This window comes from Myotis yumanensis, unplaced genomic scaffold (genome assembly GCF_028538775.1).
Source record: "Myotis yumanensis isolate MYYU_CA2020_CCGP unplaced genomic scaffold, mMyoYum1.0.hap1 SCAF_9, whole genome shotgun sequence".
Classification (NCBI taxonomy): Eukaryota; Metazoa; Chordata; class Mammalia; order Chiroptera; family Vespertilionidae; genus Myotis; species Myotis yumanensis.
The window spans coordinates 28,180,532-28,207,722 of record NW_027223760.1 but is presented as its reverse complement, the minus strand read 5'-3'; the positions used below and the strand labels follow the sequence as shown (position 1 = coordinate 28,207,722).

The 27,191-nt window shown below is 47.4% G+C and overlaps 1 protein-coding gene across 1 annotated transcript in view; it reads left to right on the top strand.

The window, feature by feature from the left end:
• Positions 1-27,191, top strand: part of SLC13A4 (solute carrier family 13 member 4) — a 38,651-nt gene that overhangs the window by 7,565 nt on the left and 3,895 nt on the right. Inside the window, exons 3-13 of the mRNA XM_070423965.1 lie at positions 8,301-8,437; positions 10,304-10,476; positions 10,876-10,930; positions 13,167-13,206; positions 13,932-14,006; positions 15,717-15,901; positions 19,804-19,923; positions 21,008-21,109; positions 22,789-22,890; positions 23,658-23,755; positions 23,966-24,090. Of these exons, the coding sequence (XP_070280066.1) occupies positions 8,301-8,437; positions 10,304-10,476; positions 10,876-10,930; positions 13,167-13,206; positions 13,932-14,006; positions 15,717-15,901; positions 19,804-19,923; positions 21,008-21,109; positions 22,789-22,890; positions 23,658-23,755; positions 23,966-24,090 (1,212 nt within the window). The remainder of the gene's footprint in view (positions 1-8,300; positions 8,438-10,303; positions 10,477-10,875; positions 10,931-13,166; positions 13,207-13,931; positions 14,007-15,716; positions 15,902-19,803; positions 19,924-21,007; positions 21,110-22,788; positions 22,891-23,657; positions 23,756-23,965; positions 24,091-27,191) is intronic.

The following is a 27,191-nucleotide window of genomic DNA, read 5'->3' as shown; positions in this document are numbered from 1 at the left end:
TCTATCCACTGAGCCAAACCAGTTAGGGCTGGAAGTGGCTCATTTTTATGGTGACTTGTTGGTCGGCAGGAATTAAGAGTTTGTCATGTGCAAAACTTAGACTGCTTTCTGTCTACGGAACTCAGGTGCCGAAAAAAAGATATGAAATTATAGAAGTGACTCCAGACCTTAAGAGGTTTCTATTCTAGCAGAGAGGAAGTATAAACCACGTGGAAAAACATGGAAGACCCAATGCAATAACACCTCACTTTCCAACACTGCAGAGTGTTTACATACTTCTCCATGAAGGAATGTTGTAGATAAATGAAATTTACCCAGTCAAGTGCCCAAAGTTTATGTTGACCATTTTTTGATTGAAGTCTTTCTAAACAGCTTTATAATTCCCCTGGTCTTTTAAACAAAAGTTGTTGAACATAAATTAACTTTTTCTTTGGAGCCTACACAATTTCCACGGGAAAAAATTTCCCAATCAGAGGAACCAATATGGGCTGGACGAGAGCACAGTCGAGTAACTTGAATGCTGGTTGACCAGCAGAGCCTAAAGAATCTTGAGTAATGTATTGGCAGCGGACTGGAGACAGGGCCCTAGAGAAAATATAAAAGGCATGTTATTGGATTTGCAGATGACTCAGAGATGGATGGGCTAGCTACTGTATGGTGACAGAATCAATGTTGACAGACTAAGACAATGAACTAACATGAAGTTTAATAAGGATAAATGTTAACAGTGCGTGTGAAAAAGACCCTTGGCTCTGCATTGAGTACAAACTCAGCATGAGTCATCTATCAGTGCAATGTGGCTGCCAAAATTTCTAGCGTTTACCATATGCCAGGCACTATGGGAGGTCTTTTACATGCATTCTATCATTTAATCCTCTGTAAAGTGACTAATATTTGTATCTTCACTTTACAGAGCAGGAAACTGAAGTTCAGAGAGGTTAAGTAACTTACTGGAGGCTACACATCTAATAAATAGTAAAGCTTGAACCCAGGATTGAATGATCCCAGAACTTGTGCTCTTAACCATTGGCCAAAATGTACTGAAATCTGCTGAATTGACAAACATGTGTATCCAAAGCATCAGATTCTGGATAGGAGCTCATTCAGAGGTAGCTAGCCAAGATACCAAAAACCTAGACGTGAGTCACATGAGGAACAGAGAAGACTCAAGAGGAGCATGATTTCTGGCTTCTACAGCTCAACACGCCAGGCTCATAGGTCAAACCAGAACCTAAGAATCAAAGCACCGTAAGGGAGATCCCGCTGTGAGGGAGGGAAGCCTGAAAGGGGCTGCGAGTGTAGTAGTCCTGGTGTTCCTGTCCCTGGGAGTGTAGCCACATGACCATGCCAGGGATGCGAGAGGTGGACTTTGTGCCTTGGGAGAGGGTTGGACTCTAAGGACGCTTTGACTTTAGGATTCTGTGATCTTGTGGGCATCTGGCCAATACTTCTCCCTACTGGTATACAGAGCTCGGACCTATATTTTAGATTTGCTTTTAGGTTTTGGTTTGGTTTGGTTTTGCCTCCAGCATGTGCCACTGCTGTCCTTGTATCTGCTTCTCAAGTTCTCTAAGGCCTTCTCATGGGACAGTACCTGTGTCAATCAAGCCAGCTAAGATTTGCTGTTTATAGGAGGCAGGCATCGAGGAGGGGGCAGAGGGGTCTCTGGGGCAATAAACAGCCTGGTTTGAATGCTGGGCTTGGGATAGTTGCCAGGACACCCGGGGTTAGGAGTGACTGCTCTCTCTCCACCCCTCCCGAGTGCTCGCAGACACACACACCCTCTGCCGCCTCCGTGGCCCTTCATTGCAGGCCCCCCCGCAAGTCTTGTTCAGATTCCAGCTCCTGCCGGGTCCAGAGAAGCAGGTCCGGCTGGGATAACAAAACAGCCGTAACAGCCAAGTGACGCCTGGGTCTGGTGTCATGAATCTGCTTCCCTGTGTGTTCCTGAACGTTCTGACCTGCTGGATTCCTGACCAATGCCTAGACCCCAGCTTTCTCTGTTTGTTTAAACCTGGAGCATTTGCTACACCAATCTCCACTCTGCCTTCTGGCCTCCGCTCACCATGGAGGCTGACCCTCCTGCATACAGGCCTGGGCAGATGGAGGCCGAGCACCTGGGCCCGGCCACCTGCCTAACTCCAGGCTGCCTGTCACCCACAGCCATCCGGACACAGCCCAGAGCGGAGCGCCACACCCAGGTCTTAGTGGGGACTGGAACCAGGAATATCTCGTAGCTTTTGAGGCCACGCTGATGTTTCTGTGGGAAAGAAGGAGCCAGCCCTTCGCCTCTGGGCGCAGAGCCCAGCCCAGTCTCCTCCACTGGGGCAGCTCAGACAGCCCTGGAGGAACTGGGGGCCCTTTATGTCAGCGTGTCCAGCTCTGAAGGAGCTGGGCCCTCTTGGGGGCCAGGTCAGCACCCATCTGGGCTCTCTGCTTGAGCTTCTCTAGGGTACGGTTTGCCAAAAATGTTTTTTTAAGCAACAAAACATTTTCTTTCGTCCAAATCTCAGGAGACCCAATACATACAGGGATGGAAAAGGAAGTCCTACTCAAACTGGGGATGAGGACCCAGAGCCCAGGCTGCTAGGGCCCTTCCTGCAGGCAGTGAGTGTGACTGGAAAGCCTCTGTCCTCAAATCGGGTGGCTTAGGTGGAGTTCACATACAGGTCTCCAGTAGATGCAGCATCCTGCCCCTGGGAAGGGCTGCTCAGCTCGGGAACCAGCTGCAGTGGCGTGGTGGGGGCTCCCTCTCTCATGGGGAACCGTCCAGGCCTCCCCTCCTGGGGTTTACAGGATTTGACTGCAGAATTGTTCAGATGAACAAAAAAAACACTCAAATAGGCCCATTGCCAGAGGACATGCTGGCCTCCTGAGGGGTTGTGACATGCCTGCCACTTGCAGAGGCCCCCTGACAGCTGACTTGCCAAGAGAGCCGGGGTCTGAGGCCGGCAGCAGGGTGCTGAGTGGCTGAGATTCCGAGGGGACCCACCCAAAGCCACCGAATGCCCATGTCAGGTCCACACACCCTGCTGGTCCCTGTCTGCCTCGGCCATGAGCCGGGAGAATTGCCACGCGGAAGCGGCCTGGACCCACACTGGAAGTAGGGCAGAATGGAGTGGGGATCAGTTTTGGCACTGACTAGGCTTGAGCAAGTTGAGTAACCTCTCTAAACTGCCATGTACCCGTCTGAAAGCTGCCAATGACAGAAAGGCCTACCTCCTGGGGAGTCATGAGGATGGCACACTATTCTGAGTGTGAGTCTGAGGTTAACAGCCAGATCTCCACTCTCCTCAAACTTCTAGCCATAGATCTATAGCTCCCCTCCCCTTTTTATTTTTTAAATTTATCTTTATTGTTGTATTACAGATGTGCCCCTTTTCTTCCTCATTGACCCCCTCCACCCCGCACCCCCCTACCCCTCCTCCCATGCCTTCTGTGTCCACGGGTTATGCATATATGCTTATAAGTTCCCCAGTAAATCTCTCCCCACTCACCCTCCCCCACCTTCCCTCTGAAATTCATTAATCTGTTCCATGCTTCTATGTCTCTGGATCTATTTTGTTCATCAGTTTATTTTGTTCATTAGATTCCACATATGAGTAAGATCATGTGATACTTGTCATTCTCTGACTGGCTTATTTCACTTAATATAATATTACCCAGGTCCCTCCATGCTGTTGCAAATGACAAGAGTTCCTTCTTTTTTATTGCTGCATAGTATTCCATGGTGTAAATGTACCATAGCTTTTTTACCCACTCATCTACTGATGGGCACTTGGGCTGTTTCCAGATCTTAGCTATTGCAAATTGCACTGCTATGAGTGTAGGGGTGCATACATTCTTTCTGATTGGTGTTTTGGGTTTCTTAGGATATAGTCCTAGAAGTGGGATCACTGGGTCAAATGGGAGTTCCATATTTAATTTTTTGAGGAAACTCTATACTCCCCCCTCCCCTTTTTAAAAAACGTTAAAAATATTTTTGAAAACCTATCTAGAGAGCAATACATAATTGTGTCCAAAGTGATGTTTTTAAAAGCTTGTCACTAACAGGTGTCACCTGCAGTTGACTAACGATGAACCAGTTAGTTAACGGACTACATTCAGCAGCATTTCTGTCCTTGTGCCTCTGGATCGCGGCTGGGTCAGAAAGCTCTGGCGATGCACTTGCCCTTCACTTAAGAAAATCTGGAGGAATTTTTGTCTTTTAGGTCCACCTTGCTCTTTATTTCACTTATTTCTCTCATTCCTTCATTTGTTCGTGCTGGCACCCCTGCTTCCTAACCCTCAATCTCATCTTGGAGCTTTTTCTTACTTCTTTAACGATCACAATGAACATTTATTGAGCACTTCCTACATGCCAGGCACTGTCCTAAGGGCCCGCCTGCGTGATCTTACTGAAGGCCTATGTCACGATGGAGTAAATGAGCCACGTATCATTAATCACACTGAAAAGGTTGGAGTGACGAGCCACAAGGGTTCAGCAGTTTATCCAAGAGCATATAACTCGTCTAGACAATCAAGCAACCCCTTAAACCAAGCAGCCTGAAGTCCAGAACCCAAGCTCTAAATTGTTGTACTCTGCTCGGCCTTTTCAAAGCAGTTTCCTTGAGCCAATCCCTTCTAAAACTCAGTCCAGGAACACCTCTGCCCTCCAAATCCAGTGACTTGGCAAAGAGAAAAACCACAGAGCAGAAAAGGGCAATAAAACCACCACTGAGAATGTCACAAAGCCATGCATTCTACTCGTGGGAGGAGCACTCATCTTAAAATCTCTCTTCTCTGTGCAAATAATTCTAACAAGCTTCATCAGAGAGTTTCCCACTCACAGAATATTAATCTTGGAAATGAGATAGTGGGGGGAAAGAATGCTTAGTGCAAATGTGAGCACACAACACATTTTAGGAAATGATTAACATAATCATTAAGAATCCTAGAACTTCAGTGTTTATTGTAAAAGAAAGTCAGTGGGCTCGACAGCTAACAAACACCACCATTGGACGGGGTTTTAATTTATAAAAGCGAAAAGGCAGTCCTGTGCCTGGGCCCACTCAACGTGCAATGGCCTCAGGCCCGGTCAGCCTTTGTGTGGCCCACTTAGTAACAGGAAGCACCGCTGGGAATCCCGGTTGTCAATGCGGTGGCCATGTGCCATTTAATCTTTACAACAGCTTTACAAAAGGTAGGAACTCACATAATCCTCGTTTATTTCTAGATGGAAAAAAAAATGAAGCCCAGAGAGGTTGAGTAACTTACCCAGGGCCTCACAGCCCAGTCCTGGCTGACTGCAGAGGCCCCACTCTTTACGACTTGACTGCATTACTCCCTGATCACAAACCACACCCAGGCTCATTGCCCAAGCGCTGCACATCACTGACTGGGGGGCAGGGAGGGCACTGGGTAGAGCTGAGCCCACCAAACAAAGTCAGACAGCAGCACACACAGCGCCAGCATCCTGCTTAGGCCGATCTGGGCCAGGTGTGGAGGGCCAGTGCCAGGACTTCCCTCCTTGGCACACAGGGGAAATTAAAACACAGACTCCACCACCAAGTTACCTCTAGGTATCCTGGGAAGGGGAGGGTGCAGTGAGAAAGGTCCTGGGCCCCCAGCTCAGCAGCTGCCCACAGGCATCCCTGCCTGCTTCCACCGCCCACTAGGGGGCAGCATCTCCACCCCTGGGCCCAGCCCAGTGGCTTCCCCGCCCTTTGCAGGCAGCCTTCTCCGCCCTCTGAGAGCATAGTGACAGGGTTAGTGAAGCCTGGGGTTGAGGACAAGAACTAGTTTAACCAGAAACAGAGGCCTCTTCCTCCAGGAAATGGTCACAGAGAGGGCAGATGCCCAGACTCCTACACAAAACTCATGAGCCAGACACAAGGAAATCATGGGGACAAGAGGGAGAAGGGGGAATGGGAGCCGACTGCCTTTATTTTGACTTTTATGTTATCACAGTGTCCCGTGCTGAGTTTAAAGCTCAAATAATACTGAAACACAATGAAAAACCAGCAGTTTCCTGCCCCCACCCCTCCCCACTGCACCTCCCCCTACTCTTATATATTTTTTATATTTTTAATGTATCTTTATTGTTGAAAGTATTAGAGGTGTCCCCTTGGGTCAGTAACTTAAATTTGCTAACTGCTTCTCCTGGTACGAAGCTCCACATTCCTCTATGTATTATGATTTTAATTATTGAGTTAGCCCCATGATATGAGTAAGTCTCTTACATCCCTGGATCCCCCTGACATGAGTATATCACAATTGTTGTTACTTCCCTAATCAATGGTTAACAGTGTGATTATGTAAATATTGTTTACTTCAAACACTATATAATGTCACATTTCCTTTTCTGTTCAATGTTTACTCTTCCTACATCTAAAAAATGTTGTTTTCTCACTGTAAGCGAGTTCCTAAGTTAGAAGTTAAACTTTTCTACATATCTTTCCCCCAAGGCTCTGTCTTGGTTGCATTGCTGGGAGCAATTCTCATGTGGGTGACAAATATTTATTGAGCATCTACCTTTGCATGTTATTCTACCAGGCGTTGAGAGATACAGAAAGACTAAAATTGGAAAGACTACAATTTGATCAGGAGTCAAGAGAGGTTCACATAAAAAAATATAAACAGTAGGCACGAAGCAACAATTCGAGCACTGCCCGCAGTGCTCTGTGACAGGTGGAATGAATGGTGCCTGGAGGGAACAGCCTGGAGGGAACAGCCTGGAGTCAGAAGCTAGAGTCCGGAGTCCTGAGGAAGGTTTCAGAGGCATGGGCCTCACCTGGGCGTTGAAGTCTGAGCAGTGTGTACAGCAGAGATGAGAAGAATGTGCCAAGTGAGGGAGGGAATCAATGAATAGTTGGTCCGTGGACCTCAAACACGTGAAACATCTTTTCAACAGGCCTCAGTCTTGATTTCCTCATCACTAAAAAGTGGAAAGGAGTTGGTAACTGGTACTGTGGTTGTGTAAGACAAAAATTTCTATTCTTAGGAAATATTCACGGAAGTTTTGGGGGGTAAAGGGCCAAAATTAATGTAACTTGCCCTCAAATTGTTCAGAACAACAACAACAACAACAAAACTATGCAGAGAGACAGATAGTCTGTGGGTATTCCTTTTACTATTATCGTTTTTGGAACTCTTTGGAATTTTTGATTATTTAGAGTTATTTAAATTGAATAAAATTTTAAGGTTTAAGGCTAGTTATAAAGGCACCTTAAGAACTCTATCCTAAGAAAATAATCACATTTATATAAGGTTAACAATTTAAGCATTTGTAGTAGGGAAAAACAACAACAACAAAAATTAAATATTCAACATAAAGAAAATGGCCAAATAAATTTTATGGTACATTATGCTGCCATTAACATAAATGTTTTCCAATAGATTTAAATCTCATAAGAAAATGATCAGGGTATGATGTAATAGAAAAAAAGAGCAGGATATAAAACTGTACATATTGTATAAATCCAATTATGTATCAACATAGACATTACAAAATTGAAGAACATACAAAAGTATTAACAGTGGTAAGCTTCAGGGTAATTTTATCTTTAAATTTCTATATTTTTATTTGTCTGTTTGCTTTTTAATCCTCACCTGAGGATTGTTTTTCCATTGATTTCTAGAGAATTTCTAGTGGGGGAGAGAGAGAGAAACATAGACATGCGAAAAACACATCAATTGGTTGCCTCCCACACACACCCCTAATGGGACTGGGGAACTTGCAACCAAGAAATCGAACCTGGGACCCTTCGGTCCGCAGGCCCACGCTCTAACCACTGAACAAAACCAGCCAGGGCTACATTTCTATATTTTGAAGTTTTCCATAATGAACATGTATTGATTTTCTAACAAAAAAAAAAAGCTAAAGAAAAAAATGAGACTTAGGGATAAACCCAGGGTTATTTAAATAATTTTTAAGCATTAAGATAAAATTATAAGTATGGTTATTCTTTGAAATCATATTTATAATGTTTTTATATCTTTAAAAAGGTGAAGAAGAATATTGACCTTATGGAGTTATTGGCAGGTTTAATGAAATAATCTTTGTGAAGTTCTTAACATAGAGCCTGCCAAGGTAGTGTGTGTATATGTATATATAAATTAAAAACAAAAAGTTTTTAAATATACATAACAGTGACCTATTGTAATAACCCTCAACTCCCTGCTTCTTGTTTGCCTGGTTGAGGATAAGACTTGTCTGGCATGGCCAGGCTGGGGAAGGGGTGGGGGAGGGCAGGCCATGGGGGGTCGTGGAGGGGGAGTGGGCCCTGGGTGGGGCGGGGGTGACCTGCTGGCCCCTGCAGGTGGCGGCCGAGTACTTCAAGAACACCACGCTGCTGCTGGTGGGCGTCATCTGCGTGGCGGCGGCCGTGGAGAAGTGGAACCTGCACAAGCGCATTGCTCTGCGCATGGTCATGCTGGCCGGAGCCAAGCCGGGCATGTAAGTGGCACTGGGGGTGTCCAGCCGTGGTGGGCCACCGGGGCATGTCCACTTCTACCGGTGGGGATGGGGTGACCCACAAGGCCAGGGGCTCCCACCTCCCCCTCCAATGGCAGGGCCTGTAACAGTGGTCGGCAAACTGGCCCCTTGAGTGTGGCTCTTCCACAAAATGCCACGTGTGGGCGCGCACGTACAGTGCGATTGAAACTTCGTGGCCCATGCCACGGGGCCAAAGAGCCGCATGTGGCTCTCGAGCCACGGTTTGCCGACCACTGGCCTAAACCATGGAATGGAGATGTGAGTGTGTGACTCTGGGGTCACTACTGTCACAGTCTAAACAATGTATCTGAGCAGCCCAGACTGCAAGGGCGGTGGGTTACAAAATAGGAAGGGCTCATTGGGTGAAACAGGACGGACTAACCTAAACTGGTTCCCAACCTTTTTCGGGTGCATCAGGAAACAGGCTGGACAGGAAGTGGTGGCTTCTCCTTTGTCATGAAGGAGATGTGACGGTTTCATTGACCAGGCCAGACATGCTGTCCTGTTGCATTTGACCACGTCTGCCACGCAAGGCCTGCCCAGCAGCCTCGTCTCTTCTCTCTGCTTCACGAGGCGGGGAGAGATTCGAGCCTTGGGAAATGTGCAGGAAAGTCAGGTTGACAGTCCGGATAACCTCACCCCTGCTCCGCTGCACAACTTTCTTGCTACATTTTATGTAAACTGCCCTGACTCCTTTGGGAGTCAAACGACCCCTTTAGGGTCTAAACAAATAATTTGGGATTCGTTTTCAACATTAGTCATTAGATTTTGCTTAAAAGGATGTTCCTGACTCCCACTTAACTGCAGCTTCATTCAGCACAACTCGCTTCCTCACTAGTAACAATCGCACGCAGCCTCCTAGGCGCACAGTGGCATTTCCTCCCACCATCCAGGGACTCTGAGGCCCTTGAAGACCTCTGTACTGTCTTCAGGGATTTGTATCCCATCAGGTTCCCACTTGTCTCTTTTTACCTCAATCTCAGCAAGTTGCCACCCCCTGGGGTGCTCTGCACCCGCATATCCAGGGCAGGCGAACAAAACACCATCAGGACCTTGGCCCACCAGACACGAGTCACGTGATACTGGTGCGGTCCCAGGTGTGCAGTCATGGTTCCATCTAGAGTAATAAGCACGGCCATCTTCATGTTGGCCTGTCTTATGGAAATGAGAACCATGTCTGCACAAACACAGCTGCATGCTTTCAAAGCCAACGAGAAACAACTGGAGAGCTCTCTTTGTGTCTTCCTCCAAGTGCTGACCCTGTAAGACACAAGCTGGGAAGGTGCTTCCAGTGATATGGGCTCGTCTGTGACTCCAGCCGGTTGACAGTGGGACAGGATGGTGGGACTGTAAGCTTTGTTTTGGTCACTAACTATGGTGACTTGGCTGCAAAGCAAGGCATGTCATGGTACTCATAGAACTGCTGGCTGCAAGGGCAAAAATAGAATTCCTTTCCACACAAAGAACATACATCATCCCCAAGCTAATATCCACAGAGAGAGAAGCAATCAGTAAGGCCATGCCCTCTGACCCCACGACCAAAGCTATTCTTTAAGTAAGGGTTTTTTTCTGGCTAAAGCTGCTAGCCCATGAAGTGTGATTCATTCATTCATTCAACAAGTGTTTATTTACTGTTTACTCTGTGCCAAGCCCTGGGAGTACAAAGCCAATGGAAGACGTAAAAACCCAATTTTTTGGATAAATTCTGGCCATGGTACTCTAGGCCAACACCATCGGGTCTGTCGGAGGCCCCGCAGGAGCCCTGGGAGACAGGCAATTGGGGGTTCCCCTGCTGCTGACGCTCGGCCTGCCCTCCCTGCCTTCCAGGCTGCTGCTCTGCTTCATGAGCTGTACCACACTGCTCTCCATGTGGCTCTCCAACACGTCCACCACCGCCATGGTGATGCCCATCGTGGAGGCCGTCCTGCAGGAGCTGGTCAACGCCGAGGAGGACCAGCTCATGGCCAGCAACTCCAACACCGAGGAGGCAGAGCCCACCAGTACAGTTTGCTGGAGTCCCTGTGCCCTTTGTCCCTCTGCCCTCCTCCTGTGATACCCAGCCCGGTGCCCTCACCTGCTGCTTCCCCTTCCCTCCCCTCCATCCCATACCAGTCCTCGCAGCTTGAAGCTTCCCTGAGACCCTCCCCCAACTGCCAAATCTTTATTCTTCCCCCACTGACAGCAGCCACCACTGTTCCTTTCTCCCAACACTCAAGGGTCAGGACAAGCCACGAGTCCCACCACACCTTCCGGGGGTGGGGTTGGGGGGCTTAATGCACCAGGCCCCAGCAGAAGCCTTTATGCCCTATTTCCCCACTCAGCCCTGAGCCCCTGAGCCCTGCCTGTGGGGGCACGTCCAGCCTCCTCGTCTCATTTCCTGCTTTCCTTTGCTACTGTAGGTCTTGGTGTAAACAATAGCCAGCCTTCTCTGGAACTCATCTTTGTCAATGAAGAGTGAGTATGACTGCCCTCCTCCCAGGCAGAGCCTCTCCAGGTCCGTTCTGAGGTCAGGAAAGCTGGGACCTGAGCCCGTACACAGCTCTTTCAGACGAACGGGCCACGCTCACATCTTGCCAGGCCACCACCTCCCCTTGCCCTAATTTCCTCCCCACACCTGGGAGCACCCTGCCAAGATCTTGAAGGCAACTTCCTTAACCACAGGGTATTGCAGTGATCGGGGGAGAGATAAAAAGAGGACACTAAATCCGAGGGGGTATGTTGATGGTCTATATATCTACCAAGTTGAATTTCTCTACATTGACGTTCCTCTTAGGAGAATAATATGTTTAATCTATCAATGGGAAAATATTCACACAATAGATGTCACCGGACATTCTTAGAGAATCACAAAAATTTATAGATACGGTCTCACTGGATTGGGTCTTGTTAGATATGGCAGAGAAAAACTAGGTAGAAGGTAGGGTACTAGAGGACAGTGGTGAGAGCTGTCAATCTGTGGTCCTCAAGGTATTCTGTGATGAATATCACACTTTAAAAGCTGAATTTGTACTAGAGCTCAGGCTTGTGATTTGCTCTTTTCATAAAAAATGGAGGATTCACATTGAGTGAAACCAGTGTATGGAATAGGGTAGACTCCCCAACATAGCACATTGGGTTCTCCCCACCCCAAGCCTTGAGGATATCTCAGGCAAAGCCCAGAGCTCCTCTGGTTCCCATCAGATAGGAGAACGACGTGGTTTTCAGATGTTCAGCAGACTAGTCCAGACTCATCTGAAAACTTCCCCGTCATCCAGCGCCTCTCCCCATCTCCTCTCATGCTCGCACTGCCCCCTTCAGCCCAGATCTGCAGAATCAGGGGTAAAACCAAGTGGGGGAGGGAGTTAACTCTCTCTCTCCTCCCCCAGTTCACTCTGCTCTGACTTCTCCAGGGTGCAGGAAAGAAAAGGGGCATGAAGGTCTGGGCTGGAGGCGTCCCAGGAGTGTCCCCTGGGGCTACCTCTGATAGCCCTGGGCCTGACGCGGTGAGGTGCTCTCAGACAACCACTCATGCTCCCTTGGTTCTGAGTTCTGGTGGCTCACTCCCCACAGCCCTTTGTTTTGGGGTGGCCTCTGCTTTTTCAGGATGGTTCCAGCCCAGCGACCTTCCGTGTGTGCCCACCCCTGAAAGACTGTTGAGCCCTGAAAGCGCGGGCTGGGGTCCTTCTCCTCACTCTGGCCTCTCAGGCAGTGCCCCCTTTGTTCTTTTCTAGACAAAAATATGTCCCCAAGCTCCAAAGCAAAGGCTCGAGTTGACCCTAGAACTCTGGTGTGAGGATGCTTCTAGAACTCTAGTCTGAGGGTCCCTTGCCTGCCCTCACCCAATTTGGGAAGGAAGGAGAGGAAACCTCACCTCACTCCTGGCAGGCTAACGACTCCAAAGAACACTTCCCTCTGCACCCTATCAACTCCTCATTCTTCCCCAGGACAGTCTGGGATGAGTGATGACCACAGGACCCCGAGCCCTGCACGGGGGTTCAGCACCTCTCGCTGTCTTCACAGTAGGTGAGGTCACAGCATCCACTGTTCTCAGAACTAAGACAAACCAGAAACCTCCATTTAGTGCTCGTGTACGTCAGTAATGCTGATAGTTTGGTTCTCACCTTCCTCTCAACTCAAGGCAAAAGTTGGGGACCAACAGGTTGTGCAGTTGACCAACCACCGCTGAGGAGCAGGGCCCATCAGAAACTCCCCCATCTCCTTGCTCTCACGTGCCTTTCACCATTCGGTGCGGGCCCTCCCTCTTCCCGACACCTCAGATAAGCACTCACAGGCTTCTCTTTCTTGATAGTGACCTCCAGTCAGGCAGAGGCAGGCTCCTGCCCTGCACGCCTCTTAGCACCTGCTGCCCTCAGGGAGTTAGAGACCTCTGTCTGCCTAGTTTCCTACACTGTAAATGCAGGTACAACACGAGGACTAACAAAGTCCGCACTTGAGTACTCAGCACCACCCGGCACGCCATGTTAGCTATTATTAGGAGTGTCCCTCTCACGTCTAAGAATGCGGACAGCATCTCTGGAAGGTGAGGAAGACTGAGGTGAGATGAGGCCTCCCCGAAGAGGTGGCGATGAGAGTCGGAGACCTGAGCATGAGTGGGAGCAAACTGGATGAAGGGAGATCTATGTGTGGGAAGAGTTCCCTTCGCAGGAAGGCTGGTCCATGCTGATCTCCCCCCTGCCTTCGTTTGTTCCAGCACCTCGACTACAGACTTCACTTCTCTGATGCAGAACAAGGTACGGCCTTGGGTTTTTCTGTGCTTTGCGATACTTGAAAGTCCCTCGAGATAACTCAGGGTCAGAGATGCCTGACAGCTTGTCCTAGAGCCCCACGGCCTCCCAGAATGTGAGAACAGAGGGGTGCTCCCCGAGCCTGGCTTCGAGCCCCAGCCCTGAGTGCTGGGCGTGGCCACATACAGCACAGGTTAGCCTGGTTTCATGGAAACCCAACAGTCAGCCACCCAGGTTTTCAAGAGCCAACGATTCATCTTTCGGATTTCTTTCAGGGGGGATTCCATTTACAAAAATCTTATTACAAAATGGCCTCCTCCCCTCCCCCAAAGCCGGTTTTATATCTCTTCTCACATCAGTTCCAACCGAGGGACCTTGATCCATGCAAACTGTGGGCTCTGTTGTGGTACAATGTTTTTCATTTTGTGTTAAAGAAACATGAAGGATTCTTCATTAGCTTATGAAGTTCCAGAAAGCCAAGCCCTCCTATAAGGACAGAGCCATATTCTGCCAAATTTCAAAAGCCTCTTCAAATGGGGCTTGACACCAGGCTGGACGGAACCTGGGAGGGAGGCAGGCACAGTTGGGTGGCTTTCACTGCATGCTCTCCCTGGACGCTGGTCTCTGGTCTCCATAGTACCGAAGCGGCGGGTGCCCTGGGATGCTAAATGGTACTTCTCGAGGCCCACCACATCCTCCTCCTGACAGTGTCATGGTCTCTGTCCCAACAGAACCTGAACGGTGCGCCCACGATCACCAACCCCGTGAAAACAGCCAACCACCAAGACAAGCAGCACCCATCCCAGGTAATTAAATTGTACCTCCTGGCCCTGTCTGCCTTATGAAATGCCTTGAGCTCCCCCCAGGGGGCACTGGACTTGAAGTTGTGAGGGCGTCAAGCTAGGGAGCTGTCCCCAGACCATCTTCCTCCACATCCCTGTCTGGCCTGCGTGTGCCATGGAGATAAAACATCTAACTCACTGCTGACTGGGCAGGTCACTGTACTATCTGAGCCTCAGCTTCTCTAAGTATAAAAGCTGAGGCTTGATCCAGATCAGAGGGTGTCCAAACTATTCCTCCAAGGTGCTTCAGGGACACTGCAAACATCTGAACATCTGGAGATTTTAAGGCAACTTTTTCTGTGAAAATGGGATTTTTCGGATACTATACCACTAAACTAAATACAGAAGTAAAATAGATGTTGAAGCTGTATAAAATCACAACTGCCACTTCTAATCTTTAATTCAAATGTGTGTGTTTATCAACATGATCACAATTATCATCCACCATCCATCATCATAAATAACTGCCACCATTTATTAAACACTTCTTATGCTAAGCATTTTCTCTGTTGTCTTGGCTCAATGAGGTAGGAATTTTGAATACCCTGCCTCCCTGTTTCAAATGAAACAGAGAGATGAAATCATGTACCCAAGTCCAAGTCTCCCTGACCACATGTGTATGCACTCGGTGATAAAATAGATGTATGCCAATTAAATGCCACATTTACATTTTATATATTGGAGGTCCATCTAAAATTTCATTAGAAGAAAGGATCATGGCAAACCACTGGACTGGAGAATCTCTGAGGTCTCTTCCAGCTCTGACAATCAGTGAATCTTTCAGGAAGGTTTGGAAAAATCCAGAAGTACCTGGGCCCTCTTAGGAAGATAGGGAAGTAGTTAAGAGCTTTGAGAAATGTGGCCACGTGGCCTCTTCCTCATGATTGACCTACGAGCTGGCCTGACATTTGCACCAGGCTGTTCCTAATCTCATGAAGACTCATGAGGGATGGCCAGGCCTGGAGGGGGGTGGAGGCACTTGCTTCTATAGTTCACACTTGAGACCAGAGGTCAGCGACCTGTGACCCTGAACAGCCATCATCTGGACCAGCAGGGCCTGAGAGGACCATGGCAAGACTGAGGCTTATATGCAAGGCGGAGGGGAAAAGTGTGGAGTAAAAACCAGTAGGCACGAAGGAGAAATGAGTGAGGAAGGAAAGGAGGAGAGAGTCACACACTGTGACCCTCTGCCCAATGAGAGCTGGATTCCTTCTGTAATCCAAGGCTTATTTTTCAGTCGTCTCCCAATCAGGGATGTCATTCTAACTCCTCACAGATCAACCTTCTTCCACTTGCTATTCAGACACTAAGTGGAGAGCAACCATTTTATTGAAGTTCAAGTAACAGATAGGACATATTAACATTAACAACAACAAAAATAATAATAGCTTATCATCCATTAAGTGCCAGGGAGTGTTCTAAGTGCTTTGTATATATTACTTCATCTATTCTTCACAACGATCTAGCAGAGAAAATCGGATTTTTCCCATTTTATAGAAGAAAGTGCAATTCGGAGGGGCCGCTGGGTTGGAAAATGGTAGAACTGACATTGGGATTTGTCGCTCTGACTCCCAAGTTCGAACCCTATCCACTGCACCACGGTGCCCTGTTTTTCATGCTTTATGTGCCAGACAGCCGAGCTGGGCTGGAGATTCACTGATTTTCCTTTGGTAGGAAAAGCCACTAGTCCCGGCGTCCGGCCCCAAGAACCAGGAGCTGAACAGAAAGTACAAGTCCCACCACGACCAAATGATCTGCAAGTGCCTGTCTCTGAGCATATCTTACGCCGCTACCATCGGGGGCCTGACCACCATCATTGGCACCTCCACCAGCCTCATTTTCTTGGAACATTTCAACAAGTAAGTAATTCACTTAGTCAACGAATATCTACTAACCACCCATGTGTCGGGAATGTGACGAGGTGCTAAGGATACAGCAGGAGATGGGACTAGAACAGTTTCTGTAGCAAGAGGGAAAGAGATGACCAAGTCATTACAGCTGAATGTGACTGGGGAAGGGCAGGGTTCTGCTGGGAGAGCCCCGCCGGGGGAGGTCACCCAGTCCCAGTGCCTTCCCAAAGAGGCGACAACAAAAAGCAGAGACCTGAAGCATGAGTTGGAGTGAACTAGATGAAGGGAGATTTTCCAGCCAAGGCAAACAGTGTGTAGGAGGGCTCAGAGCGAGAGAGCAGAGCACATAAAAGAAAATGAAAGCGGCCAAAGGAGGCCAGGAGGGTAGACAGATGGACCACAGAGGACCTCGCCAGGCCCTCTAAGGAGCTTGGACTTCATTCGAAAGGCCATGAGAACCTTGAAGAATTTTAGGCTTGGAGTGAGGTGATGAGGTTTATAGTTTAAAAGCTCATTTTGGATTTTTTGTTTTAAAAAGAAGAGTGGCTTGGAAATGAGAAAGGCAGGAGGAAGACAATTCGGAACGCGGCTGCAGATGCCCAGGAGAGCTGATGGTGGCCTGGTTGACAGTGCAGCGGGGAGGACAAGGTTTGGGAGGTATTCAGAGGTAGGCCTGACAGGCCTTGGTAGGATTAGAAAGAGCCTGAGAGGGAAAGGCCAGGTCTAATTGTCAGGCTCGTGGCTTCAGCAGCTGGGGGAACAGAGTTGCCCTCGACCTAAATGAGGGGAGAGAGGAGGAAATGTTGATATAGAAATGGAGATGTCCGGCTAGGAGACACAGCTCTGAATCTCAGGAGAAATTTTGAGGCTCACGGATAGATTTGGTTCGATTTTGGCACAGACTTGCTGTGGTCTGCGCAACTGTCTCCATGGTGTGCAACCTGTGCCGTCCCAGGGCCACCATTCTCAGAAGGGCCCCACGCTGGGCTTCATGCTGTTGTCACCATCTGAAAATCCTTAATAGTAATTGAATGAGGGGCCCCACATTTGCATTTTGTACCGAGCCCCACAAATTAGATAGCAATCGGTCCTGGTGGTGCGCATGTGGAAATTGAAGCCATAAGAGTGAAGGGCATTTCTCAGGAAGAACACATAGAATAAGAAGAGCGGGCCGAAGCTGGTTTGGCTCGGTGGATAGAGCGTCGGCCTGCGGACTGAGGGGTCCCGGGTTCGATTCCGGTCAAGGGCATGTACCTGGGTTGCGGGCACATCCCCAGTGGGAGATGTGCAGGAGGCAGCTGATTGATGTTTCTCTCTCATCGATGTTTCTAACTATCTCTCTCCCTTCCTCTCTGTAAAAAATCAATAAAATATATTAAAAAAAAAAAAAAGAAGAGCGGGGGCATAAATATTAAATATTAAGCTCAGGCATTCAAAGGAGACTACGAAAGGGAGAACAAAACAGTATCACACAGGAAAGAGGAAAATCTGGTGTCATTCTACCCGAAGGAAGGTGTTTCAAGGAGGAAGAAATGATCAAGCAAAGTAAGGACAGAACTGTACCCATCTGATTTGGGGGCATGGAGGCTACTGGAGACCGAGACAGGAGCAATTTGGTCAAGAGATTGGAAAAGAAGCCCAGTTTCAGTGAGATGAAGAGTAAGAGGAGGTGAGGAGATGGGGCGTCAGCTGTGAAGAGAGGAGAGCAATGGCATAATAAAGAAAGTGAAGTAGGGCCAAGAAGGGGTTTTTAAGATGGGAGACTTAAGTGCTGACAAAAAGACCCAGATGAGAGAAAAACTAAAGGGTTGGGAGAGACGGGTAAACAGAGTGATGTCACTAGCAAAACAAGAAGGGATGGGATCCAGAGCAGACAAGAGGAGAAACACATCCTTCTTAAAATGTATATATATTTTTTATTGATTCAGAGAGGAAGAGAGAGATAGAAACATCAATGATGAGAGGGAATCATTGATTGGCTGCCTCCTGCACGAGGCCACAACCCAGGCATGTGCCCTTGACCCGTAATTGAACCTGGGACCCTTGGGTCCGCAGGCCGACGCTCTATCCACTGAGCCAAACGAGCTAGGGTGAAACACATCTTTCATTTTAGCAGAAACAAGAAGAAAATGAGGAAGGAAAAGGGGAGGGATGGAGGGAGTAAGGAGGAGAAAGGACCAATGAAAGTTTAAGACCTGATCCCCCGGATCTGAGCTTCATGAACCCCTCACACCATATTACTCTGTCCAGGCTCTGAGTTTTTGCTCTTTAATTTCTGGTTCACTTTGTGGTTGGGGCAATTCATATTCCCTTAGTCTACTTCTTGAGTGGCAAATGGAACATTTTGTCATAACTGTGGCTTCCCTGGGCAATAGGGATTCTGTGAAAGGTGGATTCCCTGGGTCCCACTGGTCTGAAAGCGCCACCGCGTTCTCTTTGCATTGGTGAACAGACCACCACCAGAGTTCATTTTGGCTGTTTCAAAAACCTACGAATTAGTTGTTACACTCAGTATATGTACTCTAACTTTTAAAATGCTATAAATAGTATAGGCTCTTTTATTATCTACGAAAGTCTACTTAATCTACTGTAAAAATCCTTTCCTGCCCCAGCCGGGTGGTTCTGTTAGTTGGAGTGTTGTCCTGTAGACCAAAAAGGTTGAGGGTTCGATTCCTGGTCAGGGAACATGCCTAGGATGCAGGTTCAATCCCCAGCCAGAGCGTATATGTGAGATAACCAATCCATGTTTCTCTCTTTCCCGTCCTCTCTCTCTAAAATCAAACATATCCTTGGTGAGAATTTAAAAAAAAAAAAAAAAGTCCATTCCTTTTTCTGGGCACAGGGGCAGGGCCTCGGCTTCTGTATAGAGAGGAGGGATGATGCAACAGACTTGTGCCATTAGCCCAGGGCAGTGAGTCACTGAATGATTTACGTCCTCAGGTATCCTTCTAGATCCAAAAGCCCTCTTCCCAAAGCCCACTATCAGGACCCACTCTGGCCTTTAGGGAGGGCACAAGCTGTCATAACTTCATCAAGAGTCACACAGATATTAGTAAAGGTAGGTCCATGACCAGGCCACAGTGCAAAAGAGTAGATGTCCCTGTGATGACAGAGGAGCTGAAACATGCTTACATCCTGTGCTTCTATTGCACTCTCTGTGGGGAGCCTGCTCTTGGACCTTCTCTTTTCCATGCAGGGCCCAGCATGAAAACAAGGGCACAGTCTGCTCCTTCCTTAGAGGAGCTCTATGCCCAGCCCTAGCAAGAAGGCCCAAGGGTACAGAAACACAGGCATTGCTAGGCTAAAGTCATGGCTCACATGTGGTTCATCCTGGTTTCCCAGGAAACACCATCTGGGCTGGGGGCCTCAGCTCTGCCCCATGATGAACGAGGAGTCCTGAGCCACCTCCCTAGCATCCTAAGACAGCAGCAGATAAAGGATTGATGAAGGATTTGGAGATTCCAAGTCTTGGTTCTCCATTGCGCACAGTTAACACCTGGAACCTCCATGAGGCTCCGGAGTCCAAAGTTCTCCAGAATTGATGCTCTGTATTCCCCAATCAAAACTCCAAAAGTATACCAGACTGCCCTCTCCATTCTCTGTCTTGAAAACCAGATGAGGAAATTTATCGGAATATTTATGTAAATTAAGAGCAAACAACTCCTGAGTGATTCTCCTGAGTGCAAAGTATATACACTTCAGTGATATCATTTTAGCTGCTTACTTCATAATTCCTGGCTGGGCTCTAAACATTTGCAAGTGCCCAATACGTGAGGTCATGTTTTACCATATTGTTATCATTATCTCTGCTGTCTGTCTGTCTTCTTAAGGAGCACTTAGCTTATTACCCCCCAAAGTGCCACAAGCAAATCCACGGTTTCTAATCGCTGACCTGGTTCTTTCCCCTCCAGCCAGTATCCAGCCGCAGAGGTGGTCAACTTTGGCACCTGGTTCCTCTTCAGCTTCCCCATCTCCCTCATCATGCTGGTGGTCAGCTGGTTCTGGATGCACTGGCTCTTCCTGGGCTGCAAGTGAGTCCCAGGGCCCTGCCAGCGAGGCAGAGGCCCTCCTGTTCACCCAAGGTCACAGCACAGCCCTGGAGGGCGATCAAGAGGGAGCTGCTGAGGAACCACAGAGGATGCCCCTAGAAGAACACAGTGGACTGGACAGCAAGTCGGGCATTGTCTGTCCTAGATGCTCCACCATACACGAGCCCTGCACTTCACTATGAGCTCTACAACATGTTCTTAATTACAACTAACTGGTTAGGGGAAATGTCATTTTAAAGAAAGTCTGAATTGAAGAGTGTTTCATGTCATTTCTTTGCTCTCAAAGCATATAGAGTAATTTCAGCTAACTTCTAAAGAAATAGGATGACAAGTAGAAGTTGCCTTATGCTTAATTTTGTAGACACAAGTGATTTATACTTAAGGAATATGCTCGTTTCCCTCAAAATAACAAGTGGGGCATTCCTCTTGCAATGTTATTGCTAACATTAACCTGCTCAGCAAGCCTTTTCTTCACAGCCAGTCGTCTGCTCCAAATGTGACCCGCTTCACGCACATAAAGGGAAGATATATGGAGTTTTGCTATTAGCCCATGGAATCCAATGCTCCCATTGGTCAGGGCTGACTTATTTATTTTCTTACTCAGAGACTGCTGTCAAATCAATGATAACTGCATACTTCTATACCTCCAGCATTGCAAATAGAAAACCAACACTCACTTTCACCCCAGACAAGTCTTGTCTCTAGACAGATAAACACACACACATATCTGTGTGTGACACAAGTCTATAAGCATCTACACACAAATGCCTCATCACATTCTTAATTATGCAAAAGACAAGTATGTAGAAGCAACCTGCATGAGTCTGGAAGACGTAACTTCACATTGATTAAATATAGATGCATGACCTAAAGGCTAGGGAAGAAGGCTAGGGAGAGGCTGTGTAACTTGGCAAATGAAAATTATGACAGGTGGGTTGGAGGGGCAGAGCATGTGAGTGGAGAGAAGGGTGATCAGAGCAAGCCAGTCGTTTAGTATTTGCTGAATACTTGCTCTCCTGTGGGCAGAAGTGTTTCCTTTATTCTTTTGCTCATTCTCCCTTCTCAGTTTTAAAGAGACCTGCTCTCTGAGCAAGAAGAGTAAGACCAAAAGGGAAGAGCTGTCAGAGAAGAGGATCCGAGAGGAATATGAAAAGCTGGGAGCCATTAGGTAAGAATCGGCCATTCACCTTCTCTCTTCCGGGAGAGAAAGCATGGCTGGGGAGGCCAGCACAGAAGCAGCCTTTCTTCTGACACTCCTTTGAACTGGAGGAGGCCCCCTCAACATAAATCCAGGCATTTAGAGATGCTACTTACTGCCAGAGTCTCGCTGGCTCAGATTCCAGGTGGCCGCTCTTCCCCTTCACTATATCCCGAGTCTGATGTATGGCCATGGTGAGGGGGTGGAGTGTCATAGGTGGGGCACCCGGAGGACAAAGAACAAGGCAAAGAACAGCCACCCTCTTGGCTGAATTCTCTAAAGTCAGGAAGGACTCCCTGCATTGCCAGACCACAGGTTCAGCGGGACTCCTGGGGAGCTGGGACTTTGTCCTGTATTTACAGAGCATCGGGCAGCATCAAATACAGACTCCAAGACAGAGTCTGAGAATTCACTCACCAACCCTCGGCCATTTCTTTATTTTACACTTTAGCTGTTTTAGAGCCATTTCTATCACCTTTCCTACAGTGACCTTTTATGGCAATTGGCATTTATAACTTTGGGTAAAAGGACTCTGGTTTAAACTGTATTTTGTTGTTGTTAATCCTCACTCCGGGGCCGGGGATCAAACCTGCAACCCAGGTATGCGCCCTTGACTGGAAATCGAACCGGTGACCCTTTGGTCTGTGGGCCAATACTCTAACCACTGAGCTACCAGCCAGGGCAAAGCTTTATTTTAAAAAACTTTATTTCTAAAAGGAATACATGTCCCCTGGCCGGTGTGGCTCAATGGATTGAGCGTCATCCCGTGCACCAAGAGTTGTTGGTTCAATTCCTGGTTAGGGCATATGCCTGAGTTGCGGACCCATTCCCCAGTAGGGGGCGTGTAGGAGGCAGCTGATCAATGTTTATCCTCGATGTTTCTATCTTCTCTCCCTCTCCTTTCCTCTCTCTAAAAAATCAATGATAAATAAATCGTTTTAAAAAATATTTCATTAAAAAATTAAAGGAATACCTGTTCATTGTAGAACGCTTAGAAAATACAGGGAAATGTAAAGAAAAAGTTAACACTGACTTGTATTCCCAGCATCCCAATGTTAACTGTTAACAACTGTTAACGTGATAGACTGTTACTTCCTTGCTTTTTTTGTGCAAAATTCTATGTATTTATGGTAAAATTCAGTCCATACTGAAGTTTTATATTTAGCATTAGATGGTCATTATGTTGCCCAGTCATTCATTCTGCTGTGGAAACTTCTTTATTAGATGCATCTCATTTTAACAGTTATGTTGAAATGTATTCAAGGTTGTGAAATATCACTGTTTCCTTTTTTTAATGTTTTTAAATAGGTGATGCTTCGATGTGCATTTCTGGTTATTTTCTTAGCTAAAAGGAATGACCGAATTTAAAGCTTCTGAGATATACTGGCTCAAAAAAGTTGTGGCAATTCCTGCTCTGACCAACAGAGTCTGCAGGCTTAGTTACCTTAGAAATGTGTGATGTGTTACCTTTGCCTCCCCACCTAAATATCGCTGGTAAACTCGGTTAACATTTCCTGGGCTCATCGCGGCCCCCTTCCCGCTCCGCAGTAACTGTGCTTCGTGCTTCCTGTGTGGAGCTCTGAACACAGGAGCGTCGCAAAGCAAGTGGCAGGGCTCACAGGAACTTCAGTCACTGTTGCATTTCACAGCTACCCTGAAATGGTGACTGGATTTTTCTTCATCCTGATGACCGTGCTGTGGTTCACCCGGGAGCCTGGCTTTGTTCCTGGCTGGGATTCTTTCTTTGAAAAGTAAGTGAAACAGTCCCCTCCTTAGGAATGACCCCTCACAGAACTCGTCAGGCAGTTTCCTCTCCCCTGACTCTCAGGGACAGACACAGACGTGAAGCCAGGAAGGCACTTTGTCCCAGTGAAAGTCCCTTTCAGGGCAGCTGCAGCGAGCAGTGAGGAGGAAGAAGGGATGTGATCTGAGTCACGTATCCAGTTGTGTGAACTTGGCCTTGTTACGCAATCTCTTAGGACCTCAGTTGTCTCATAGGTTTTTCTGAGAGTTAAATGGGAAAATGTCCATACAGTAAAATACTTTAAAGACAATAGCCAGGGAGTGGCTGAGGCCTGTGGAGGGAAAGGCAGACAGAGACTCCTGTCCCAGCCCTGCGTCTTCCCCTGAGGGCCAGGGCCACAGGCCTCAAACTCCCCCCACACAGGATCTTACTCGAGAAAAGACACATAAGGAAAGGTGAGCCTTGCAGGAAAGAAGACCCATCCTCATCTATTCTCCTTCATCCAAGCAACTCCTTATCACTCTTGGGACTCGCCCCAACAGTGGGCCCATAAATTCTCACTAAGTCATCTACCCTCGCTAGGCCCTGCGCCTCCAGACACTAGCCATTGCCATTAAACCCACTGCTGCACAGTCAGCACCCTGGCAAGAAGGAAGGGTACTGTCCCTGTAGACTTTCCTTCAAAGAGGCTTTGGGTTCAGAGGCTGTCCTGAGACCGGGTGCTGCTCCGGGGGCTCCTGAGCCTTCCCTCCAGCTTGCTTGTCTCTTTGCCAGGAAAGGCTACCGCACTGATGCCACGGTCTCCATCTTCCTCGGCTTCCTCCTCTTCCTGATTCCAGCAAAGAAGCCTTGCTTTGGGAAAAAGAAGGATGGTGAGAGTCCCAGGGGAGACGTTGGGGCTGGCTCTAGTCAAATAATACCCAAGTCGGAATTTTCTGAAGGAGCTTGATCCAAGCCCTCTGATTCTGCCCAAATATAGCAGAGCAGCCTCCCAAACCATCCGATTCCTCAGTTCAGCCCTTTTCTCCACAAATCACATTGCGGTTCATCGGGCTCTACCTCCCTGTCTACCTGTGATCCAGGGGAGGACCGGGAGTCCTCGCTGAGGATGGAGCCCATCATCACATGGAAGGACTTCCAGAAGACCATGCCCTGGGAGATTGTCATCCTGGTGGGAGGAGGCTATGCTCTCGCTTCTGGCAGCAAGGTAGCTCTTCAGTTCTGTTCTTTTTGGGCCGGATTTTTTTCCAGCTACTTTACCAACTGAATCAATACAGTTTTGGGTGGGAAGATTCAAAGAAGCTGAGGGAGAGGTGAATGTCCACCCAACTCACTGGGAAGGGACGCAGTACAGCCAGGAACTGATATCCTGTCCTCGCTGAGCTTCTAAGCTAGTGCTCCTGGGACCAGTGTTACAGATCAACTGGGCCAGGGAGTCATGGCACGCGGCATTCACACCTCATTGATGGGCCCGCACTGTCACAAGCAAAAGGTGTACTTGGTTCTGTAGCCATCACCTTCTGCGGATTTGACAGAGGTGACAGGAGATGTCTGTAAGGGCCCAGAGATGCCCCCAGTGACACCCCTCAGATTGTCCCTCAGTCAGTCATATGCATATACTGAGCCCCTTTGAAGAATTGATGCTAAAGCTGATGTAAATGCCCCAGCTTCCTCATCAAGAGGACTTGGGATGAGATCTTTTAAAGGGGGCTGGTGAGAACGAAATGAATTTCCTAAAGTGTTGGCCCTTCCTAAAATAGAAAACAACCCTAAGAATGAATCAGGCTAAGGGTCACACCTTTTCTCCCTCCAGCCTCTAACCCATCCTAAACTTGGCTCACTTATGACGGCCCATTCACTGTGGGCCACTGCTCTCTGCATCGTCAATATGTCACAGTCCTACAATCGGAAGGAACCTTGGAGGACACTGAGCCCCATCTCCCACCCAGTGTGGTTTCCTTCCATGACACCCCTGGCTTGAACACCTGTGGTGACAGGGCAAGTCCTTGAGTAGGGAACAAAGAATAGTTATTCTCTACTGTCAGCTCAGGTTTTCTGTATGCCTTCCGCTGACGGTTCTGCCTCTGCTCTCTGGAAACCTCTCCTAGGTGATAATTATTAAATTAATATCAGCTACAAATCCCCCTAGATTTTTTTTTTCAACTGAAACTCCTCAGTCCCTTTCACTATTCCCACAGAAGTACGGACCCCTTACCATGCTGGTTCTCGTCTTGGGACTCATTAGTTTGCACTTGGCCTTATTCAAACATGCTCCAGAGGTGGTGAGAATAACTCAGTTATATTACCCAAGCCCCATCTCTCACGTCTGATCCAAGCACCATCCTGTATTTGTATGGAAGCTTTTACAAGGCTTCACTGGCTCTCATGTCAACATGTATATTGGAATTGCAGTAAACTAAAACTCTCCATTCTTTTAATTATTAGCCCCTATTAAGCCTTAAGTCCTCCAACCAACGCTGCATATATGCTGTTGATATTTCTAATTCCAAGTTCAGATGTCATACTTACCTTTACAGAATTTCAGTTGTTAGTTTTGGCCTCTGAGCCCCGCCTGGCCAGCTCTTTTTCTTTTTAACCAACATTATGTGTGTAATAGATAGTAGATATTTCTGTAAACCCTGACTCTACTAGTTTAATAATATCATTCAGGCATAATATATGTGATTCCTAGCGAGTATGAAATAATTTCAGTCTTGACATTAGTGAGGAAAATACAGTGTAAAATATTTTCATACCAAGGATTTAAACAAGACTTCCTTTGTTGTGTTTTTTCCTAACTTTGCAGTCTAATATCAATTTATCTCAAATTATAGTGTAAAGTTCTGGGGAAAAATAACTGCCATTAAATTATTTCCTTGTACTTACAAGTGTTATTTGGATAACGTGAAAAGTAAAACTATTTCTTTACAAAAATGTACGATTTCCACTCAGCTAACTGCTCTCCCTCCTATCTTTGCCCAGGGAGCAGGGCTAAATGTGTTGTAAGAGATAACAATTACAGAGCTCCTGTGGGCCTCAAGGCTCTGTATCAACATGAAATGATTAGTCCCCACATGTTGGATTTGCAATACTCAGTTGGTTGAGGGAAAAAATAAAGGAAAGTGCTCCAAGGTAAAAAAATGGCTACAACAGACAGAATTCTGAAGGCTCTAGTCATCAGGTGTCTATGAGCTTGCCATGAGGTGGCCAGAGTGCTGTGGAGATCAAATGAGCTTTCGTTGAACTTGGAGAAGAGGAGGAAAAGTAGCCTGCTGACAACATAGAGAGGCTGTCTTTAACTGAAAAATGTGATTAGGCTCACAGCTTGGGGGATCACAGAACGTCTCACCTTGCTTTCTGCCCTACTCCTCATTGCTTTATTGCATTTGCAGTCTCCGGGGTAAATGGGAAAAATCAGAGCATAGCAACCACAGAAGGGAGAAGAGGGAGGGAGAGCGGGAGATTGCACATGGCAACCTGCGGTTTTTAGTACAAAAACTAGATAGTGCTCTTCATTTTGGGAGAGAAGGGGGAGAGGCCTCACCATGGCCAAACGAACAGCTTCCATCCCAAAGAATTATTCCAAATGGGAAAATGCATTTCCTGGAGTGGATATGTATAAATGTTGCCAATGGAAAAGGTTCAAGAGTGGCAATATGCTTTCATGTCTGTCATCAAAAAGCACTGGCAGATGGTAGATCCTGATGTCAGCCTTGACGGGATTTGAACTCACAACAGGTTGTGCTGAATGCCTATGCTTTCAGGCCAGTGAGGCGGCACCTTCCCCACTAAATGGAGACAGACTTGTAAACCCCTCTCCTTCATCACTCATGTAAAACATCTAATGCTGAGCTCTGCCCACTCACTCACCCTCAAAACACAGGGAAGGTTACTATCTAAAGATACCTGGTTTTTTTTCCCTTGCTCAGGTGATAAGAGAAATCTTTCAAAAGTAGGACTTGAGAGAGTGTCAGAGGCGGGAGAAAGAGAAATGAGATTGAAGTTGAGGAGCCGATTGCCCCAAAGATCTTCAACCCCTGCCAAGTCATGTGGCAAAGTCCTAAGGATTATGGCAATTAGGGTGGGTGGCTCTCCATTCCTGTGACAGCAACTACCAGGAAACCCTAAGACTAAATATTGTACAATCATAAAAAAAGGATTTTCTGAGCTACAAAAATGTTCTAATCGTAAAAATCATGAATGCCGCCAGGTCCAGTTTGCCTGAAAATAGGAAGTTAGGTGACTCCTGTGGTCCCTCCAGCCCCCACCATCCCTGACCTTCTGGAGTCCAGGAGTTCCACTGGGAAT